Raw genomic sequence first — 23,901 nt, forward strand, 5'->3', positions numbered from 1 at the left:
GCCAAAAACACCCCCGCAGCCCCCGCGATGACACATCGGGTCTCCCCTCCGTCCCTGAAAACGCGGGGATAAAGGAGATAGTCCAGGAGGAGGGTTTTATGTCTGTACCTTAAATCAGGGCTCTCCAACCTTGGCAACTTTAGGCCTGGCGGACTTCAACTCCCAGAATAAAGCTGGCTGGGGAATTCTGGGAGTTGAAGTCCGCCAAGCTGAAAAGTCACCAAGGTTGGAGAGCCCAGCCTTAAATTACGCCCTTTGGGTAGGGGAATCTCCAACACTTCCATGCAGCATCCATAGCTATGGAGACTGGAAAAGAAGCTAAGGCTCCAGCCGCAAAACTGATAAAAAGACGCTTTGTGAGTGAAATAGGCAGGAGGCCAAGCAAGAAATGTGGGGAGGGCCTTTCAGTCAGAATATGACACCACTGCTTTATCCACTCCTCCTGGGTGCTCCAACCCTGGAAGTTTTTAAGAAGAGATTTGAAATGGGATAGGATTTCCTGCCTGAGCAAGGGGTTGGACTAGAAGACCTCCAAGGTTCCTTCCAACTCTGTTATTCTGTCACTCCCCCAGTGTTTTTGAGCCAAATACGACCTGTCTACCCAATGAGGGCAGGAGAGAGAATCTGGTTAACTGAAGCTGGGCCGCTGCATTGTTAAAGTTGGAGTGTGAGGCTGAAGGAGGTATCAACGTAATTACCTCATAGTTGCAAAAGTGGGAAGGGGGGAGGGAGGGAAGTTTCTCAAAACATGGGGAATGAATTGAAGAGAGTCTGATAGGAACTGGAGCAGGATTAGAATGGAATTCCTATCACATCAAGTCATGTGAAGGGTAGGGGAAAGAAAATAGCAACATGTTAATACTGTTTCTGCTATTCATATGTAATAAATTAATGTGTGATCCAAACGACCAGATTACAGAGTCTAATTAATTGCACCTTTGTGAACAAGGGCTAATAATAGCTTTCTCCTACCTCCTATTTACTCAGAAATCTGCTCCACAGAGCTCAGCCTGGACGCCTGTGTATGTTTAGCTGCAATTACTTCTATTGTGTAGAACAGGGCTTGGTCCTAGGAAAACATGAATAAGGTTGCCCCATGAAGGCACTCCTACTGGGGCTTCTACTCTGGCAACATAGCTGGGTTGCTCTTGTCTCATGAGTTTGGTGACATGGAAAGTTGTGGGGTTTTCCTACTGAAGAGGTTTGGGCTGTGATTGAAACCATTTGGGAGATAAAGGTAATGTTTTCTATAAAGCAGTGATGATGATGGGAGACTCCTCTTTGTGTTTGGAGGGGGAGTTCTGGTGAGGATGTGGAGGGAGGGGAGTAAAATAGCTTCAACTGAGTCTCCTCTGTTGACTTCCATGCTAATCCAGCCTTCCTGCCTGCCTTTGTTGTAGATCTCCTGGATGATCTGAATGAGAGCCGGGAATGCGTCAACTGTGGCTCCATCCAGACCCCCCTGTGGAGAAGAGATGGGACTGGCAACTATCTCTGCAATGCCTGTGGGTTGTATACCAAGATGAATGGCCTCAGTAGGCCCCTGATCAAACCTCAGAAAAGAGTGGTGAGTAATAGTGGTGATGGTACAGAGATAAAAGTATTATAGTTCTGTTTCCCCTCCAAAGTTGTCTATTAATGCCATTAAAAAAACACCTCAGTGTGAATTCAGGAGCTAGGGTTACACAACCCATTTAATGGTGTTACTTAATTAATTTTGTTTGTGCTTCCCATGGCACTTTAAGCCACATCTAAGGTAAAATAAAATAATTATTGTGTGTGTGTGTTTGTGTGTGTGTGTGAATAAACTACTGTACCATTAGATGAAACATTTATTTAACTGCATGTGAAGACAGCAAGGTAATAAGAACACAACTCTATACCTATTTAAATTTAACCACTAAACTACACAATTGATGTGACCTTCCATACTACCACAGTACAGAGTTAATAGTGACTTGCGTTTGCCTTTCTGCTTGATTTAGTAGGCACAATTGCAATGTTGCAAATATTTAAGACTGCAAACCTTTTGCAAACAATGGGCGATCATGTTATTTATCTTTGGTTAACTGACCTCACTTGTATGATGCATCTGAGGAAGTAGCCTGTTGTCTACTTTTTAGTGACAATTGAACAGTATATGTTCAAGCATATTTTTTTTAGTGCTCTGATAAGGAGTACCAGGTGTGACTTTGATTCTAAAACATTATTTTCTCTTGAGGTTGTCCTCCTTTCAAATCTATCTTGAACCCTTTTAGAAATCTGTTTTTTTTAAATACATTTTTAAATGAAAGCTTTTTGGTAATTGATAGCAAGCAAAAGGCCTTAATTGTAATTTAGCTTAACATATAGACTTGTTGCCTGCTTTATTCTAGTAAGAGTATAGGCAGATATTGTCCTCTTGATGAGTATTCATTTGTAAATCATTAGGGCAATACGTTCTGTTTTCGAAACTAAAACTGAGATGCTCACTCTCAACCAAGTGAGCCTTGGAGATTTCTAAGTCTGGGTTTTAAAGAATTCAAAGTATGTCAATGTACATAAGGATTAGAAACCACCAGTTCTTTAGAATGAGACAATCTGCAAAGCACAGTTCACGCATTCCTGACTATTTTTATTTTGATGCCTTCTAAATTAATTGATGCAAGAAATGGGTGAACCCTAAATGTTGCCATTCGTTTTGAAGGGATTTAAAACAGACTTAATTTTTAAGGGGGTGTCTTTTTTAAAAAGCCACATGAGTGGCCTGAGCTTTCCTGTGTCAAAGGCAGATGACCAAGGTGATAAATCCCCAGTGCCACTGTGAAAGATGGGATATTAACATTCAGAGCAAAGACAGGAAGCAAGAGAGATCCTTCCATCTAAGTTGTCCTGGTCCTCCCCCAAGGATTCATTTTGGATGGAGAGAAGAATTGTATGACTAGACTAAAGAAATTTTACTTCCCAGTACTTTATCCCCCACTTTTTTATCCCAGTATTTCTTTCACTATTTTCACATCTCTTGATTTTCTTATTGTTGTTACTATAATATAAACAATAATGTGAAGTCACAGCTACCTGTTCTTTAGCTAATGTTGGCCTTCTTACCCATTAAGTTCTTCTCAATAACCTAGGATGTGCCAGTGGTGTAGAACAAGGGTGTCAAACTCATGGGCTGCAGGCCGGATGTGTCACGTGCTGGCCCTGCCCCCACCTGGTTTAGCGAAGGAGAAAAATGTTCCGATACATCATGCGATGATGACGCGAGTTTGACACCCCTGGTGCAGAGTATGTGTGGATCCAAGCAGTGTGGCATTTTGTAATTGAAAGATGGAAATGTTGGTAATGTGCAAATTGACAAGATGTTTTAGTATGGCATCCATTGGATAGCTGATTTATGTCATAATCTTTCAAACTCATTTTTTCAGATTTTGATATTTTGTGATAGTTGGTGAAACTTTATCCTTATTATCAGTAGGATTCAATTTTTTTTACTACCAGTTCTGTGGGCATAGCTTGGTGGGAGTGGCAGGGGAAGGATACTGTAAAATCTCCAGTCAGAGGTGTTATTTGCTGGTTCTCCGAACTACTCAAAATTTATGCTACCAGTTCTCCAGAGTTGGTCAGAACCAGCTGAATACCATCTCTGCTTTTTATCATCATCAGCCTCAACATCACCATCATTATTGAAAAGGTTTGCGATATATGGTCAGTTAGTTACATATCCTACTACTTTGACCATAGAATAATAATGGCATCATAACAAGTTTTTATATATTGGTATTTTTTTAAAAAAACATGTCTTTGCAAAATGTATACAGGATAATACTGAGAAGAAATAATTAAAAATGTGGCTTTTTGAAGCAGTAATTTGAAGTTTTGCTGCTAAACAGTGTTTTTAAAATGAGCTGATACTTGTAGGGTAATAGATGCAAATTTAAACACACACACACACACACACACACACACATATATATTCCTAAAATAAATATTAAAACACATGAAGCTATAAACAAAGAGCTAACAGACTTTATCTCAAACTCTTTCAAGTTCACTTTAGTTTTTTCAAGCTGTGAGCTATTATTGTGTTAACTTTGTTTAATGTATGTTGTAATACAAATAATCAGCACTTTGTTTCCATTCTTATTTATCTAAGCTGTGTCATCTCTGCCAATCTGTTGAAGGACAAACAAGCAAATGATGCCTTCAAATAGGAGACAATGTATTTTTTTAAAAATCACACTTTCCTTATGATATTATTATCCATACAATGAAATTCCCTTAAACCAGAAGGCTTTTCAAAGTTAATCACTGCCAGGATTTTGCAATTGGTTATCTCCCTAATTTCATTAAGTGCAGAAATCTAATTAGGAGGAATGAAGGGAACTGAATGCTTTGTCATTTTTCCCCTCCTATTCATTTGCCTTGCCTTGCATTGTAGAGATTACAGCTATAGCATGCTGCTCCCTAAACTATGTCCACGCATTTCAAACAAGCAAACAAGAGGGATCCCAGATGTATATTTCTCATATCTGAAAAAATATGTCCATGTTAACATTTAAGAACAGAAATATTATATGTACTACCATGCCGTGTTTCCATGGTATTAATGTGTATTTTTAAAAATACTGTAGTTAACTATCAGTGGCAATAGGTTGAAAGGGATATCATATCCAAATTTAAGGAAAAATGTATGCTTGTTTAAATGGGTTTCTTGGAGTCTGAAAATGAAATTCTGTTGAGTTTTTTTTAACTGAGAGTATAGTAATATTGTGACATTTACTGGGTGTAATCCAGCAAAAATCAGTCATACTGAGATCAGAAAAAAAATCTATAGCAACTTCCATGTAAGCATATACATTTATTTACTTGTTCTATTTATGTTGCTGTCCACTCCTCGGGTGACTGAATTAAGGGAGATTTCCACCCAGATCAGTGTATAAATTTTCAAAATCATTTGCCATTTAAAAAAAATTACAACACTAATCAATTTGCTTCTGATAAAGTTGAATATCTAGCAATTCACATTATTTCTTTTCCTAAAAACCTTATGCTTATACAGCAGAACTATCATGAGAACAACATTTTAATGGATGTATTTATTCTATTTTTGTTATCTCAATTGGATACATTTTATTGATTTGTGTAAAATATAACAACATTTAGTTATAATAGTAAATAATATACTATAAATAACATCATTAAATTAGTAAATTAGAAGGCATCAATTGCCCTATTTTACTGAGTCACTGCAGCACATTTCTGATTAGCACATGTAGTGATTAGCCACTGAATATAGGCAGAATTGCATGCTAGCAGATATCAGTTAGTTTGTCTACAGAATAAAGAATACAGAATAACAGAGTTGGAAGTGACTCTGGGGGTCTTTTAGTCGAACTCTGTGCTCGGCACTGTTTGAGGAAGAGGAGTCTCAGTTTATTTGACTCCAAGTATCGGAATAGACACGTGCAGAGCATTTCCTTAGCCACGTTATGGAACTGGCTTGCTTCTTCTGGGATCTTTTCTTTAATCCCACTCTAGTCTACCAGCTTTTTTATTTTATTTGTCACATATATAGGGCTGCCTGACTCCAGGAAGGTTCTGCGTGGTGAATGGTATTAACAACAGCAAGAAACACCATAACAAAGGAAAGAATGAACTTTCAAACTAGCATGCAGAACTCTATGAGAGTTTAGGCTAGGGTCAACTTAGCCCTAAACCAAGGCTAAGACTGCCCAATGTTACTGGAAGTCAAGCAGCATATTAATTAATGTCTATGGAGATTCTCAGTCATTCACGTCATGGTTGTCCTAAAAATGCTTTTTCAAAAGGCAATTGGACTTTGTTTTTTTCCTTGAAGACATTTAGCTTCTCATCAAGAAACTTCTTCAGCTCAAGCTCAAGATGAAGAAGCTTCTTGGATGACAAGCGAAACATCTTCATAGAAAAAAACAAAGTCCGTTGCCTTTTGAAAAAGCACTTTTGGGATCATTAATTAATGACATAAAAATAACCATGTTTTTAAAGATGGTAAAGATTTTAGTAAGGGCAGAGACACATGGACCTCTGTTCTAGAGAGTAGGTGCTGTGAACAGAGGGCTTTCCCTCTCACTTCCTGGGTGCTATCGGTTTAATCAGTGAGACTTGGGATATCCTCCTCTTCTAATATTGACCAGCCCTTCTCTGCTTAGTTTTCTCTGGATCAGCCAAGATGATCTGTCAAAACATGCTTAAGTAGAGGCATAACTTATATTTTTAGATATACAGAGTGCATCCCTGATTACAGTAGAAAAAGAACATTTTAAGACTGTATCCAGTGACATCTATTCACTGCAGATGCCTTTTGCAGACTCTAGAACTGCATCAAAAAGTTTGGTTGTCTTCCATAGCAGACCCTGGGTGATCTATAAAGAAAAATAAAACAAAGTAGTTGTTTGTATGAGTGAAAGTTGGCTGTTATAATTTTGTCTGTAATAATTAAAAAAAACCAGAGCCAGACTAGTTTTATTTTGTTTTTATTATGCTGGCTAGTTTAACAGAACCAGCATTTCAGGAATGTTTCTAGTAAGCCAGTGGATCCTTTTGCAGAAAGATGTATGAGGCTGTCTAAACTAAGTGATTTTTGCTGTAATACATTCTTTTATAACCTTGAAGGAGGCAACTGCAGCTTCCTGGAATGACATTTTCTGTGCTGTGTTTGTATGCTTGCAAAGCTCTCCTCAGACACTTGGTGCTTTTTGTTTAATTAATGCTGTGCAACTCAAAACAGCAGATTTATGATATAGCTGGAATGCCTTGTCTCTAATTAATGTAAGAGAGATCAGTTGCTGCAAGAAATGTTATAACCCCGTCACCTCCGCGTTATGTGTTTAGGGGGACTCTTTCCTCTTTGGATATAAACTCCACAATTGTATCATTACTTCTGATGAAAAGTTGCCTCTCCTTGGCTTCAAACATCACAGTCTTAACTGTCTTGTTTATAACATAGGCCTTTTTTGTTCTGGGTGAGTTTACTGATTCTCTCTCTCTTGTCTTCTAAAAGGCAAGCCCACTTCTGGAAAACATTTTGGAATGTGACTTATTTTACAGAACTCTCACAGGCTAGAGGGAAGTGATTTATACGTTTGGATGATCCCAAAACAATTTTGGGTTGAGGGCAGACTTGGTACAATTTCCTTAAACCATCGCAATTCAGAAGACTGTCTTTTTGACATGGCTCTTATTGCTTTTTATTTGTTATTTTGTGGAAATGGGAAATGTTTGTTTTTTTAATAACCAGATCATATATTAGTTAGGAAGGAATTAAGAATAGTTGGAGAGCAGATTAACATAAAACAATACAATAATATCATTTAATATGTACATAATATGAACACAAAAGTTTCAGTGATACAATATATTTCAAAATATTCTAAGTCTATTTAAATATAGTAGAACATACAATAGTGTGTAAGAACGTTTCATTATATTTTTTCTTTATAGTATTATATTTTTATTAAACATTTTTAAGAGAAGAAAAGAAAAAAGACAAAAGGAAAAACTAAAGCATAAAATAGATAAACAGGGAAAAGCTTAAAAAAACTAAATTAAAAAAAATCAGTATTTTATTGATTAGCTTTAAATAACCAAATATACTATAATGTATTAGAAATCACAAATCATTTATAAAATCCAGATAATATATCAGCAATAATCAATGCAGTATAAATCATAAAGTGAGATTAATGATTACAGTTAATTGTAGTTCCTATTGGGTTCTATGTCCAATCTAGGTTTGGTAATTTTCTTGGAGAAACACCAAGAATCCAACTGTTCAACCTGAGATTCAGATAATGACTAATTAAAGATTAATTAATCTTTCAAAAGATTCATTTTTGAAATACAAAGTTATTTTGGACCTCTAAGCATACAACTAGAGTAATTAGCCATTTTTTGCATGTAAGAATAATGTTGACTTTCCAATAAAAACATAAAATAACTTTGCAGCCATTAACATATACAAAGTTAAATCAATATACTTGGTGGGAATGTAAGGTTTAGTAATATGTAATTTTAAAAAACAGCAAATTGGAAAAGGAATTCAACTTTAAAATGTTTTAATCTATTAGACATCATTTTCTAAAATAGTTGTGTTTACAATATTGCCATCAAACATGGAAAACTGTTAATTAACATTCCCAAACATTTTTAAAGAATGAGCTGTTTTAGCCACCACTTTAGGAGCCAGAACTGAAGTAATTTATCAATAATAAAACAACTTATGCTAGTTATCTCAAAGTATAATATTTGGTGTGAATTTAATGGTTCTCCCCCCCCCTAAATTTATCATTACTACATAGCAGCTAATGAATATAAATGTTACATTTATTTTATCCAACAATCTTTAATTTGCTTGCGTCCTGAATCATAGTTCACCAACGACTGATAAAAAATTCCAAATTTTATGTTATGAGGTTATCAAATTCAGACATGTGTCTAGATGTTCCCCCATGGTTTTGCACATTTTTTTTACAGTTATATTCTTTATTTGAAGATATCAAAACAATTTGGGTGGTTGTGACCATTCCAGAACAGAAAAATCTACAAGGATTTTATCTTTTTTACTAATTTTGTCTAGTAGTCTATACAATTTATACCTTTCTTTGATAATAAAGGATCTCAATGGGAAAAGTTAACCATGCCTAAGCCGAGGCCTTGCTTTTGTCCAGGGGAACGAACAGCAACGAATGTAGTCCGAAATCAGTCAGATAAGCTCTGGAACCAAATGCGTAAGCAGTGACTGAAGACACAACATGATTCTCTGGCCTGAAGATGTGTTTCAATGCTTTTATGCTATAGAGACCTTTAATACTGAGAAATGTTGAGACTCTTCCTTGCTTTATCTACCTGTTATTTATTGGTGCCTCCTCTTCTTTTCACAGGCGCTTTTATAAATTTTTGCAGCTGCTTTGTGGGGGAGGAAGGTCAAGTCAGACGTTGGGCCATTGATGTTTTTCCCTTCTCTTATGTTTGCCACTCTAGCCTTCTTCAAGGCGACTGGGCTTATCCTGTGCGAACTGTCATACTACAACCACCACTCTTTGGCGCAGGAATGCAGAAGGAGAGCCCGTGTGCAATGCTTGTGGCCTGTACATGAAGCTTCATGGGGTAAGCAGCAGCTTCACCAAACTCTTTCGGTTTCCCTCAGGGGAAATGCTTATTAAGATTTATGGAAGGTCATATCCAACCCTGCTGGAGAAACCCCAGAGGAGTAAAAATGCTTTTCTTGCTTGTTTGTTTTATGTGTTTGCAGTTGCATCTAGAGCTAAAAGATACAGGGGAATGTCAACAGAGAAATGGCATCCCTCTCTGTCACATCCCCTTCATATAATGTTTCAGCAAAGCTACACTGAATACAAAGCAGAAGTAATTAGTTGTTGCTATTGCTGGGCCCCATATAATACGAATGATAAGAAGAAGAGGAACTATTCTCCATTTTAAGGTATCCTTCAGTTAGAAACATTTTAATAATAAATAAGCTTCCTTGTTAAATGCTGACCAAAGAGAAATAATAAAGGAGACTAGTTGAGATGGTCCACTTTTTATTATATAGAGACAAGAAAGTTTCAGAAGAGGAATATCTGTTTTTATCCATGCACATATTGTTTATTTACCCCAAGGAACTCTGGTAGCACAGTGGTTAAAGTGCAGTATTACAGACAATCTCTGCCTACAATCTGGAGTTCAATCCTAAGGAGCTCAAAGTTAATCTCCATCCTGTCTAGATTGTTGGGGGCAATTTGCAAATAATGCTTTATATTGTAAATTGCCCAGAGTGTGCTGTTAAGATGTATTGAGTAGTATATAAGCCTAAATGCTATTACTATAAACCAGGGGTTCCCAAACTTGGCAATTTTAAGACTTGTGGACTTCAACTCCCAGAATTCTCCAGCCAGCTATGCTGGGAGTTGAAGTCCACAAACCTTAAAATTGCCAAGTTTGGAGAGCTCCGCTATAAACTTATATCTAATGGGAGGGAAGGAAAGGCTAGATGGGGGAGGGAGAGAAGGAAGGAAAGGAACAAAATTCACAATGGAAAGGGCTAAATAGATGCTTAAAAGTTTCTTCAAGGCGTCTTCTTTAAAGCCTAAAAACATGGTGAGCATCCTGCTGGTGTTCATCTGCAATTCAAGGTGTGCTAATCTCTTCCTGAAATTGTGCTTTGAACGTTGTTCTTGTTTCCATGGACAACAGGTGGAACTGGAATGTGCTTTCTGCAATGTTCCCTTATCCCAGTGTCATCCAGTGTTGAGGTTCTCTCCTGCATAAGAGGCAGAAGCAAGCTGATCGTACTCTGCCTGATGTAAAAAGCCAAAGTTGCCTTGATCCTCTTCCTGGCAGATAGGATATTGAATGTAATGAAATACAGGGCATTTTTGTATGAACAAAAAGGAGTCCTGAAAGGAGGAAGAGATAAAAATGTTGAGTGGCTTACTAATCCCAAAAGCTTTGGGAGGGGAGGCTGAACTCTTGCTTTTTAATGTATTTTGTTTTTAAACTTTAACCTTAAAACAATTCTAATTGGAAACATTGGGGAGAATAAACAATAAGGTACCTTCCAGTGGACCTGAGGCTTAAGGTCACTATGCTGAACATCATGGTGTAATTTTGCTTATGGCACAGTGGCTCTGATGGAGGCTGATAAAAGGAAATAGCTTCTGAAATTTTGTGTTTTGTGTTTCTGCATTCTCATTAGGTGCCCCGACCACTTGCTATGAAAAAAGAGGGAATTCAAACCAGGAAACGAAAACCAAAGAATATAGCTAAGACAAAATCATGCTCTGGTAAATATACTCAAAGAGTCTAAACAGGGACGGAGAATTTTCTACGGTGCAGTTGTTCTAATGCAGGGTGTTACCTTTGCAGGTAATAATAACAATAATGCTGTTCCTATGACTCCAACTTCCACATCTTCTACAAACTCAGATGACTGTAGAAAAAATGCTTCCCCAAGCACACAAACAACAGCCTCAGGGGTAAGTGATAAAATAATATCCATACTTGCAAGTGGATTTCCATTGCTCGTGTTATCTCCACTTTTATCTTATCTACTATTATAACAGTAATCTAAATAAACTGTTCTGTTTGTTAGCTGATACTGGAGTGGGAATTTCTCAGGAAATTGCCTATAAATGCAAACAGTGTAAATCTAAAGTACTTTACAAACATCTTTATTAAAGGTTTGCTTTCAGGCACGTATCTTATTTATACTATATTGGATTATATATTATATTGTATTGTATATTATATATTATATTGTGTTGTATAATATATATTACATTGTACTAAGTTGTATAGTAGACATTGGCTCTGATCCCAGGTGGGAAGATTCATAGGCTAAAATATTGTCCATGTACATACTCTACATCCTTTCTCTAAGCTGTTATCAAGAATCATTCAAAGTCAGCAAACCATGGAGGGAATTCTCAGAAAAATTATAAAACAATGTTCAGTAATTGTATTCATATGACATCTCAGTCTCACTCATTCCTTCCAGAAATATACTTTTATTTTAACTAAAAATTTTTTAGCATCTGGTACCATTCAAAGTTGGAGACAATGGATCTTCCCATTCATTGTCCAATACCTGAATCTCATACCATGTCCTTTTAGCTTAGTAGTAATTAAATCTCTCATACTGTGCTATATTCTAATATTATCAAAATATCTGTTTATAAGGCTTTTGAAGCAAGAGAAGCCACTATAAAGCAATTTAAAAGGATCCTATTAAAGTTACCACTTTGTATCAAAGCAAAGCATTGTTTTGCAGAATTTTCTGCAACGGGATTCTCTGTCTAACTCCACTTTAACAATATAAATTTGAATTGCTTTTGCATATTAATTTCTATGGAGATACATTGAGAATTTATTATACTTAAAAGTCTCATTGGAATATTGTGTAACAATTAAAGCTTTCATATTAAAGATTAAAATGCTTTATTTATTTTTTTAGATTCACCTCATGAAGAAAAATTAGTCAGAATATACAAGTAACTATATTTTAAGTAGCAATATAATACATCGATATAATAAAAACCAGTCTCTTCAGGTGACATTTAGGATGTCCTGGATTTCTTAAATAATGAATAGATGAGAAATTTGTTTTAATTGTTTAGTAACAACTCACCCATGACAAACTCCCTCTCTTTTTTATTCCATGTACAAGAAAGTGATTGTACAATAAATTTAACAAATTTTACAAGAATCCCATATTCCAACTTTACTTTTAAAAAAACCCTCACTTCCCACTGAGAAATTAAATCAACCCTTTTGGGATTAATTTAAACCTTTAGGACTATATTATGAGTGCTCTCACAAAATGACTGCCACGGAAAAACTTGACTTTTCACAAAATAGCTGCCACAACAAGGTTGTTATTGTGAGGAAAATAGGAGAAGGGAGGAGTATTATGTTTGATTCCTTGAATTATTTATACAGTAATAAAGTGGGATAAAAATGGAATAAACAAATGAATAAAGTTTCCCATGACTTTATTTAATCCCTATATTTATTATATATTTAATATATTAATAATATATTAGTAATACATGGCAAGTCACATACTAAATATATATTACTTGTCACAAAACTTCAATTTCTCACAAAGCAAATTGTTCCCTTTCTGTTTGGGGATTATATAGCACATTCCACAAGAACTAGAAACATGTCTGTTTTTTAAATGAAAGTTCAGTACCTCATTACCCTATCTGATACTTCAATAAACATTCTCAGAAAGTTTGCTGGACTGAATTCAATCTAATTCAGATATATTAAATATATATGAAATATAGAGCTTAGGTAATTTTATTATTTGTTTGATTGATGATTGATTGATTGATTTTTATCCCACTTTTACTACTTTATAAATCTCAAGGAATCGAACATAATACTCCTTCCTTCTCCTATTTCCCCCACAATAACAACCTTGTGAGAGAGAATGAGTGGCCCAAAGTCACCCACAGCCTCCTTTCATGGCTAAATCGAAACTAGAACTCATGGTCTCCTGGCTTCTAGGCTGGCACCTTCACCAGTACACCAAACTGGGCCTTTTTTTTTCTCCCTTTGATTTTTATTTTTCCATTTCAGTAGGATCAAAATGCAGTTATATTTCTCTGGATTCATTCCATTATTTTTAACATTTCTCACTTTTATTTGCTGCTACAATAATAACATAATTAAGATACCCTTAATTATGTCAGCTCACATTTGTTAGATTAGAATTTCCTAAGGAAATCAGGGGGGAAGGTATACTGATTGCAACAAATGAAGAGGGAATGTTACCTACCCTTTGACATATTCCAGAAAAGAAACATTCCTATTCCTTCCTTGGTGACTATACTTTCATTAATTGTATGTATTGATACAGTTTAAATAATGAAAACAGTCCAAGCTATTAGAAATATTTACTGAATCAAAATATCAATGGTGAGGAGCATTTGATTAAGTCACAGACTGAGCATGCAGCCTGAAATCAAAAGTCTTTGTCTGGAGTAGACTGAGATGAAGCACAAATTGGCTGAAATCCTTTTCTACTAGGGAAAAATTCTCTCTTTTGGTTGACCCCAAGGATTTGTTGTCAGAAAAATCCTCATCTCTGGCCAAAACATGCTGGCAGAGAAACAGAACTAAGTTGAGATAGAAAGAAAATAAAACTACATATAAAGCCCTCCCAGATTAGGGACCCACACAGATTATTGGCACAGATAGAGGTCAAGCTAAGGGTAACCTTCATAAATTTTCAATGCACTGACTTCAGGGCACTGACTTTTGTCATATGTTTTTAAATTATGCCTATCCTGATAATACTGAAGCCAAGATATTGCGCAACTGGACTTCACAAGCATTGGATCACTTGGCTTCTAGGCATTTTGGCCATGTGAAAAAACAACATTCCCATAAGAATTTAATGCAGAGATAGACTACTGCACTTCAAAACCTCACTCATCTTCAGAAACCTATCTAACTACAGTACTGCTGAAAATTAGTAACATAGGTTCCAGATTCTTTGAGGCAGAAAATTCAAAATAACTTTAGGTGTCATCTCTAAAATTTGCTTAACATAAATGAAAAAGCAAAAGAGCTCCACCACTCAACTCTTTATAGTAGGTCTTGTCCATGAACATACTCTTATCCACTTAGCATCATTGCCTTCTCCATCCTTGACACACACTGACCCTCCCACATATTAACCATGGAACCAATCACAAAAAAGGGGTATTTATTTATTTATTTGTATAGCTGCGTTTATTATTTGTATATAGGTAACTCAAAATGGCAGATGTATCTAATACTCCTTCCTCCTCCTATTTTCATGCATGAAATTTAATTATCATTCATGCAATTAATGCAAGATGAAATTAGGGCTGTGCTGAAAACTGAGTTTGAATTTGAAGGGCAAACATGATTCAGAGCAATCTTAGGTTTCTTGCTAGAAAGATTCTCTCACAGAGCTTCTCGCGGTGACCTTGAGAAAAGACACATCTGGTTTGAAGGTGTTATTGACAGCCTGCACCCATCCAAAATTCAATTTTGCCATTTGGATCCAGATCTCTGCACAACCCTGTTAGAAATGTCTACAAATATATTAGCAAAATTCTCCTCTGACCAAACTCAGCTCTGTACAAAAACTCCATTTTTACATTCGAAGATACAAAGGCAGGGTGTTCTCAAAAAATAGCAGTGCCCCAAACTCAAAAGTCATACACATCATATGAAAATCAGCTGATGGTGTCAATCCGGACACTTGATTGTACTATAAGAAAAGCAAAAGGGATTTTGCTACAGAAAGGAGTCTCTGTGGCGCAGTGGTTAGAGTGCAGTACTGCAAGTTACTTCTGCTGCAGACAGCTGCCTGCAATTTGGTAGTTCAAATCCCACCAGGCTCAAGGTTAACTCAGCCTTCCATCCTTCCGAGGTGGGTAAAATGAGGACCCAAATTGTTGGGGGCAACTCTGTAAACTGCTTAGAGAGGGCTGTAAAGCACTATAAAGCAGCATATAAGTCTAAGTGCTATTGCTATTATTGTATGTATAGCTGATAATTGTAAAGATAAACATATTTCACTTTGGTTTAAGTGCTCTAGTTCAGTGGTTGCCAACCGGTGGGCTGTAGCCCACTGGTGGGCCGTGAGAAAATTTTGGTGGGCCGCAGAGAAATCTCACCCCCAGAGCATCCCCACAAAGTAATTAATCCAAGCTGCCCAGAAACACAAGGCTGCGTTGCCCACATGGCCCACGGGAACACTTCCCGCCCACTCACTCCTTACCCGGTAAACTTGCCTGCTAAATTGCTATTTTTCCTTTTTCCGACCATCAGATATTCTGCTGCGCCAGGAGATTTAGATTAGCTAGGAAGCAGGAAATGGTTGGACTTCTTGCTTTCTAGCTAGTCTTTAGATCTTCAGCTCAGCACAGCCAACCTCCCTTAGGACTGAAGATTTGCTTGCAAGCAAATTCAGTGCACACTCAAGGCAAGCAAATTTGAGAGACTGAACTAGCCGATGGCAGATAGATAGATCACTGAATGATTCTGTGAGCAACTCAATCTGCCTGCTTTGCCTGATTTTGGGTAAAAATTGCTCTTTTTTTAAATAAAAAATTCAATATTTACATGAATGGTGTGTTGTGAATTAATTTTGTGAGTTTGCTTGCTAGCAAATTTTATGAGTTTGCTTGCAAGCAAATTTTATGTGACAGACTGAGCTAGCCAATGGCAGATACATAGATCTCTGAATGAATCTGATTCTGTGAGCAACTCAATCTGCCTGCCTGCTTTGCCTGATTTTGGGTAAAAGTTGCTCTTTTTTTATAAAAAATTCAATATTTATATAAATATTTATAATATTTACATACAAGCCATGCCCAGCCAGTCACATGACCACTAAGCCACACCCACAAATTAGGCCATGCCCACAGAACCAGTTAGTGGTCCCTGGGATCTAAAATTATGAGTTTGGTGGTCCCTGAGGTCCAAAAGGTTGGCGACCCCTGCTCTAGTTTATATTTAAAGCTCTTTTAAATTCTGCTGCTAGATTTATAATGGGACTTTTTTCTTTGTATTTTAAATGTATTGTGTTCAATGGTCTTTTGCAAACTATCCCCCATTCTGGTGGCACTCAATCAGGAACAAATTGCTGAAGATAGAGTAAGATAGATTTGAAAGGGTTTTGTATTAGACTTCTCTAATTTGACAGCCACTGGAGGTGTATATTCTTCCCATGTGTTATCCATTGTTAACAGATGTTCAAACTGGAGACTGGGGATAATGGGAGAAGTAGTCCAATATAATTGGAGGGAGTCAAGTTGGGGAAAGCCAGATATATTGCACTATATTTTTTTGCCAATCAAAAATATTCCAAATTAACAGGAAAGATTAAAAGATAATGTTCAGGACTGAATAGGAAGGAAGTTTTAGACACTAGTGTTTTTCAGTTCTTGGAAAAGTTGTTCTGTTAATGGACAGAAGAAAACACATTCTTTTCCTGGGATAGAAATGATTTATTACGTTTTTCTAGACAACTGTGCCAAAAGCATTACTGAAAATGTGGAGATTCAGCAAAAATTCCTAAAGACAACAATTATATTCAGCTGAAACTCACTTTAATTCACTTAAACTTTGGAAACTCTAGGTGGGTTACTGTGGCACCACCTCTTTTTTGTATGAAAGGAGACAGGTAAATTTAGACTCAAAATGATCTGATTATGCCCATTTTAAAATATCACCGGATTAGGAACATCTTCCATCAAGGGTATAGGAGCAAATAGGAGGAGACTATTCAGGTAGTCTTACCATTTGTTTAGCAATTGTTTGAATGACAATGGCACTGGAAAAAGTAACCTACACCTGGTCATCACACTTACAACCATCACAGGAATCCCACAGTCACATGATCAAAATTTGGGGGGAAATTTGGCAACCGGTATGTATTTGTAAGGGTTGCAGTATCCTGGGGTCAAAAACCTCTAACCCTAAATTCCATTTTGCAACCTTCCCAAAGTGCTTCTGACACGCAGAGTCAATGGGAGAAGCCAGATTCACTTAACGATTGCACGATTTGCTTAATAATGATGACAAAAAGGGTTATAAAAGTCAGATGCAACTCACCTAAAAACTTCCTTGTTTAGCAACAGAAATTCTGGTTCCAGATGTGGACATTAATCAAGGACTGTCTGCAATGACTGACTAATGAAAGAAACATTGCCTGAATACCCTCAAGTCTACCTGCATGTTTGGCCCATTTAATCTTGACCTCAGCCATGACGGCAAAAAATACTTTTATGGAGATGTCCTCTTCTCTGCACACCATCTCCTGGGCAGGATAGTTACTGATTTATCGGCACCCTTCTGAAGGGACCTCAGCACCTATCCACCTTGGGATTTACTCCTTTAAAGGACTCCATCTGGATGGCACAGGATTGACAGCTTGTGATACTCCAGGGAATTGGGTGGAGAGTTAGGCATGGAATGGGTGGCACTTAGTCCCACTTCATTGCTTGCCCCAGTCTGGTATCTAAGATGGCTGCTTCTGAGAGCCTAACAGCAAATTGTGGGCTTGGTTCCAAAAGGGCAGCTCATAAATAGTGAAATGTGAGTTAACCATCTTCAAGAAGAAGGGAGCATTAAAAGAACAGGATTTGCAAGGATGTGATCATTCATAACAGCTCAGTACTCATTGTCTAGAGCAGCCAGTGTGTTTTTCCACTCCAGAGGCTGATCTGTTATCACACAAGGTCAACTTCTGGAATTTACACTGAAACTTTGTATTGAATATTCTCCAGGGTAGTCTGTAACCCAGACTGATGATCAGTCACTTGCAGCTGCACACCAAAGTGAGTATCTGAGCAGTGGGGAAAGCACCAACACCAGTACACATACGTGTGTGTGTGTCTGTGTGTGTGTAAGAGAGAGAGAGAGAGAGAGAGGAGAGGGAGGAAGGAAGGAAGGAAGGGAGAGAGAGAGGAGGTGGGGGAAACAGGCCTTTATTCTTTGGGAATTTCCTGATCCACCTCAGTTGGAGCTTACTTTTTACTGAACAGTAAAATAATGTACTTTGTTTTTCTTGCTGCAGGGAGTCTCTTCTGTGATGTCCAGCCGGGGCGAGAGCACCAGTCCTGAGACTAGCACACTCAAATATTCCGGCCAGGAAGGGCTCTACTCCGGTGTCAGCCTGACCTCCACTGCAGAAGTGACAGCCTCTGTGAGACAGGATTCTTCCTGGTGTGCCTTAGCTCTAGCGTGAATTGGTGGCACATCAGTGCCGATGTGGATATTTGCCCTGGGCTGCAGCCAGTCATTTTGCCCTTGTATTGGATATTTTTGCCTTGATCAAGCAGTCCAAGAAGCTGTAGCAGTGAAGGCAGGGACATTTCGCCCATCATATCTGCTTCTAGATAACATTTCTTCCCTGCAACACTGACTCTCCAAGTCATCAGTCAGCAAGAGATTCAAGAGAGCTGGAACTGCTTTTTTTTTTTTTTACTCAACAAGGAGTGCCCTTCTGCACTATTCATAGATCTTCACCATGACTATCTATGCTGCCTTGTGTATTTGAGGATTGTGTCTTTGTCTCACTCCCACGTGACCAACATCCAAGACCTGATTGATGTTGACATATTTTTCTTTTCTTTTTGTAGACAAAGTAGGCAAAGCTTACATTACAGCAGATAATGCAGTGTAGAAGAGCAATGCAAATGTGCATCTTGTCCATACATGTGTAACTGCATATCTTGTACTTGACAGTTTCTGATCTTTCTCCCAGGTCAGTGTTCTCAGCTAGTGCCTTCTGCTCTATATTTTCTGGGTAGTTTTTCTGAAGTAACTTCCGAGAAAGCCCAATGAAGGAAAACATTTGGTACACCCTTCTCAAGTTAGAACTTGCTAACAAGAACATATACTAAAATACTTGCTTATCGTCTTTAAGTATATACTGTGATGGATGAGGTGTAGCATCTACAATGTGACTGAACTGTATGTAGTCAGTCAGAATTTGTAAACAGGGTAGCCTTATAAAAAAAGAGATAGAGAGAGAGAGATCCTTTTTTGCATATACACAATTTTGTTTTTATGAAAAGTGCAATTTCTGTTGCAGCAATCAGTGTTAAATCATAAGCATAAGATTTAACCGCAGTTTTTATACGAATGAATGGAATGAATGTAAACATTTTAACTTAATGGTACATAAATAATTTAAAAGAAAACAAGTTAAACTAGGCATCTTTATAGGGTTTTTTATTGCAACAAAAATGTTCGATGTCTGCGTTTCTGATTTTCAAGCAAAAGTTTCAAGAACAAAAGTTTTCTCAGGAAAAAAAGAAAAGATTGACCCATCTAACCCAGCCTTTCACAAAGCTCTTGGCTTCCAACCGAGTTGGATTGCAATACCCAGAACTCCAATCCTGCATAATGAAAGATTCATGCTGGCTGGGAATTCTGATAGCTGTAGCTAGGCCTATTGAGCAAGGCTGGCCTATCTAGTCATAAGCTTTTATAAATACACAGTCATCCCTATTCTCTTGCCACCAAGATATGCCGGAAAAGTGTCCATTGCAATAAAATTTTTACTACCTAATGACAAAATATGTAAATACTTCATCAGAATTTTGAAACAATTTTCAAATATTGGATGCAGTCTGTAGAATATAGACTGACCTCTACCTAGGTTGGTTTACATATTTTTCAAAGCAAAAACCAATGTTGGGATGTCATGTGGAAAATTGTTTTCACCAGAGGATTAAAAATAAAAGGATTAAGTGTTCTGTCCATATGTGATTTCTCTTTAATAATCTGCAAAATAAAGGAACATATTCAAGAAGCATCTTCCTGTGAGCTTGCAAAAAATTCAGGTAAGAACTAAAAGAATATTCAGACTTGTTCCATTCATAAATGTACATATTAAGCTTTCTTGTTTATTCCCTTTGATCAACACTAAGGATTGACTGGTAGACCTAGACCAAAGTGGGTGATTCAAGTGTAGGATTTTTTTCCCCTGTTGCTAGTTACTAATTTCCAAATTCTTATATTTAGGCACTGATGCTATAGCAACAATCAAGAAATACTGGAATGTTATGCATGCCAGGAAATCTGCCTATTTCTATTTTCCATTTCTTCTCAGTGGTGTGAACTGTTAGAGATACAAGCTTTTGTATAAAAGTTATTTCAATCCTGAGAGTTGAAGTACTTTTTTAAATCTCTTAGTACAAATTTTTCAAATGTTTGCTATTATAAAGATAAAATAGAGCAGGACACCATTGGCTGTAAAAAACTGAGATTTGTTTGTTTGTTTGTTCCAAAACCTGTTCTTAAATCCCATAGGTTTGAAAATGTAGAATTAGCAGTGCTAGGAATGAATTCCTGAAGTTTCCAAAAATACCAGGAACAGGGACTTCAAACAGCTGGAATCCCATGAAAGCAAATCAAGGTTTCTAGATTATCATGTAAAGCAGAGGTTCCCAAACTTGGCAACTTTAAGACTTGTGGACTTCAACTTCCATCTGGGAGTTGAAGTCCACAAGTCTTAAAGTTGCCAAGTTTGGGGACCCCTGATGTAAAGGGTATCCATTGTGCAGAGGAGAAAGAACCGCATTTATTGCAATAATCCCTGGGTTCCATCTTGAAAAGAAAGAGGAATCCTGAGCAATAGGAAAGCAATGTTTTTCAACAGATATTAAGGGGTACAAGATAGGAAATCCTAGGAATCTGCTGGGTGGTTTGGAGGAAGTCTATATTGAATCTTGTACACCATTCCTAATACTTTATCTCTCCATTGCCCTTTCTGTTTCTTGCTTTCCATTTTAATAGAAATATTCATTGCCGATGAACATTACAACTTATTCAAATTAAAATGTTCCATGATAAGTTGAGCAAACTCTAACTGGGGAGGGTGGCAGGCTTACATGGGCAGGCCAACAAAGTGAAGACATTCTGTTCTTTTCTTGGCTTAGGGGGAGGTTTGTTTATTTTCCAAGTATATTAAGCTTACTTGATAGCCTATATTACACTTCCCATCTCACAATGGTGAACAAATGTCCCTATAGCTTTCAGAAAGTGTAATATTGTGGATCCCAGGGATAGAGTTGAAGGGCTTAATGGTTTCAAGTTGCCAAACCTGTCTCACAATCTGTTTTCTTAGTGTCGACCTCCTCGCTTTATCAAATTGAGATAGATATATTTCTAAAGAAAGTCCTGTGGATTCAATCCATAGTGATCACTAGTGAAAAGCACTTGTTAAGTCCTATGAACCTGCCTTGATTTCAGCAGAACTTACCTTTTGTTGTCTGATGGCTACTTTGCAGTGATTTGGCTTTTAACAGTAAAGGCAATAGAATCTAGTGCCAGTTTCTGTTACTGGGCTATGTGTTGGGGTTCGTTCTTATATATCTAAATTAGAAACCTCAATTTTGCCTATAAAAGTTGGCTGGGTAAATGAGCATGAAATACATTGAAATTAGATATGGGATTGATATTCAGCTTCTGCAAAATAGTATGAAAATAGGCTTTATGTGTAAAACGGCCATCTATCGCTAGAGGAGTGGTACATCTACCCTCTTCAGGAGGGCAGTCCTGATGGAATAGCTGTCTGGCTTCAAGCCTCCTAGGTTTGGTCCCCTTTTCTTGCTTTTTCCCTTGGACTTAAAAGTAATTTCAGAGGTAATCTCATTATACAAAATACAGACTGATCGCCACCTTTTTTCCTATATGTTGCTACCCAGAAGTTTCCAGTGGAACTGAGCTATTTGGGAAGGGTTGGGGGGGGGAAGAGACAACTCTTTTAAAAAAGAAAACAAAAGAAAGGAAAACAAAAGATTCTTCTTTCTCTTTCCAGGTTCTGGACTTTTATTAAAACATCCTTCCTTCCTCCTTAGAAGGAGAATTACATAAACTTGGTCCATCACCATTTTACCTTTTATTCCTTGCGTATTCTTCCAATCTCTAATTGCGACTAATCAATTGCCAGTTTGCCAAACTTTATCAATAACTCTGAAAACATTCTGATCTCATTTGTTGCCTCTTCTGTTGCTGCCTCTTGACTAACTCATTAGAGTGTTATCCAAACTATGTCCTGAATTATGCCTGCTCTGCTCCTGAGCACACTCCATCATGTAGACACTAGCCTTTTCTCTGGAAAAAAGGTGGAGAAAGGTTCACCTACCAAGAAGTAAGGACCTGTGGCTACCAGATGGTACAATGCAGCTGCCAGCATGTTTAACCACTGGCCATACTAGCTGGGGCTGATGGAATCTACAAGGTTTGTCGAGCCCTTGAGCTAATCCAGTCCCCAGTTCATGTTCTCAAAGGCCTTATTTTCTGAAGATGCAGATATTATTTGCCAAAATATTGATACCAGTACTATATGTGGGCACAGAACACTGTTAAATTGTTTTGGGTACAGACCAACAAAAGAGCATTTACAGTTAAATATAAATCTCCCCTTTATCAAGTAAGTAATTGGTGCTATTAAAACGAATAGAAGCCAAAAGACAATTGAAGGGCAGATGAGTTTTTTCCAATCTGATCCCTTCTAGATATGCCAACTAGGAAAATCTGGGAGTTGAAGTTCAATTCAGCTAGAAGGTGCCACGTTGAGGAAGGCTGTAGATTAAATAATTTATCACATACGCAGATAGTGAAGAAAAACATTTGTATGGGTGGCACATTGTAAGTAAGTCATTAAACCTATAAGGCTTAAATATTTGTGGGGAGATGAAATACATTGAGGAGAAGACAACCTGATTTCCCCACTCCACTCCACCCACCCAGTCCATAACAATCCATGCCGTATGAGGATCTTATGGCTGTGTTAATCAGCGCCTTCATCAACTTGCTTTATTGCAAGTTCATACAACGAGTCTGAATATTTCAATTTAAGACAAGCATAGTAGCAAGTTGATTCTTTGTATTCTTTAACAGAAACTCTTTTTGACCTGTATCAAAGGGCAAATATATATACTAAGAGGGAGTAGCAGTGTGATAAACGAGTCTGATGTCATGGAATAATTTGTCCTTGGCACATTTTTGCTGATTGTATGGAAAGTAAAATAGTTCAAACACAGATAGAATTGTTCAGCACCTTAAAAGACATGGTGCTTGGCAGAGTAATTGGTTCTCACATTCAATGGAGATTATTTTGCTGACCTGTAATCATGCAAAGATGCATGTACTGAGCAATTTATCATGAGTCATCTTTGAAATGTCAGAACTCTATTACTATATGACAATTTTATGACAGTTAGAATAATTGATCAGTGGAATAACTTGCCTCCAGAAGTTGTGGGTGCTTCAACAGTGAACATTTTTAAAAACAACTTGGACAATCTTTTGTCTTACATGATATAAAATTTCCAGCTTAAGCAAGGAGTTGGACTAGAAGACCACCAATGTCCCTTACAACTCTGTTAATCTGTTCAGTTCTGATGATAGACTTTATAGCAAGTTCATTTTTATGTGTGCATTGAAACTGCAGGAGGAGAAAAGGAAGAAACAGATGGTTAAAAAGCTGAAGACATGTCTCCAGGAGCAAAGTTCAGAACAGCCCTTCCTGCAGCCTTATCCAAGTGGGTGGTTTCCAGAGCTGTTGGACAGCAAAGCTCATTTCCAACCAGACTCTCAACAGACTGACTGGTGATGCAGGACTTTTCAGGGACACCAGCCTGGGAAAGGCTGTGATGTAGACTCATTTGGAAGATGGAGAGTGGCGATGATGTTACTACATTGGACTGCAGAGAGGAAAGAGCAATAAGCTAAATGCTTTTGCTAAAACAGTGGTTGGGTGGGTGGAATCTTGCCTCATTTGTGGAATTCCAACTTAAAAACAAAAGTTCACATATGGGTGTAAAGTCCTTTCTTTCTGGAATATCTCTTAGCAGACCAAAGGTCATAAAAATCTGA

The 23,901-nt window shown here is 37.4% G+C and overlaps 1 protein-coding gene across 5 annotated transcripts in view; it reads left to right on the top strand.

The window, feature by feature from the left end:
* The window catches only part of GATA6 (GATA binding protein 6), a 32,624-nt gene extending 12,846 nt beyond the window's left edge, over positions 1-19,778 (top strand). For all 5 annotated transcript variants that reach the window (XM_087931158.1, XM_026699309.2, XM_026699310.2 and 2 more), the window contains exons 3-7: positions 1,401-1,567; positions 9,001-9,126; positions 10,715-10,802; positions 10,885-10,994; positions 18,086-19,778. In XM_087931158.1, the coding sequence (XP_087787284.1) occupies positions 1,401-1,567; positions 9,001-9,126; positions 10,715-10,802; positions 10,885-10,994; positions 18,086-18,256 (662 nt within the window). In that variant the 3' untranslated portion in view covers positions 18,257-19,778. The remainder of the gene's footprint in view (positions 1-1,400; positions 1,568-9,000; positions 9,127-10,714; positions 10,803-10,884; positions 10,995-18,085) is intronic.
* The last annotated feature ends 4,123 nt before the right edge of the window (positions 19,779-23,901 follow it).

Source organism: Pseudonaja textilis, chromosome 3 (assembly GCF_049901715.1).
Source record: "Pseudonaja textilis isolate UNSWEBS1 chromosome 3, rPseTex1.2, whole genome shotgun sequence".
NCBI classification, from domain to species: Eukaryota; Metazoa; Chordata; class Lepidosauria; order Squamata; family Elapidae; genus Pseudonaja; species Pseudonaja textilis.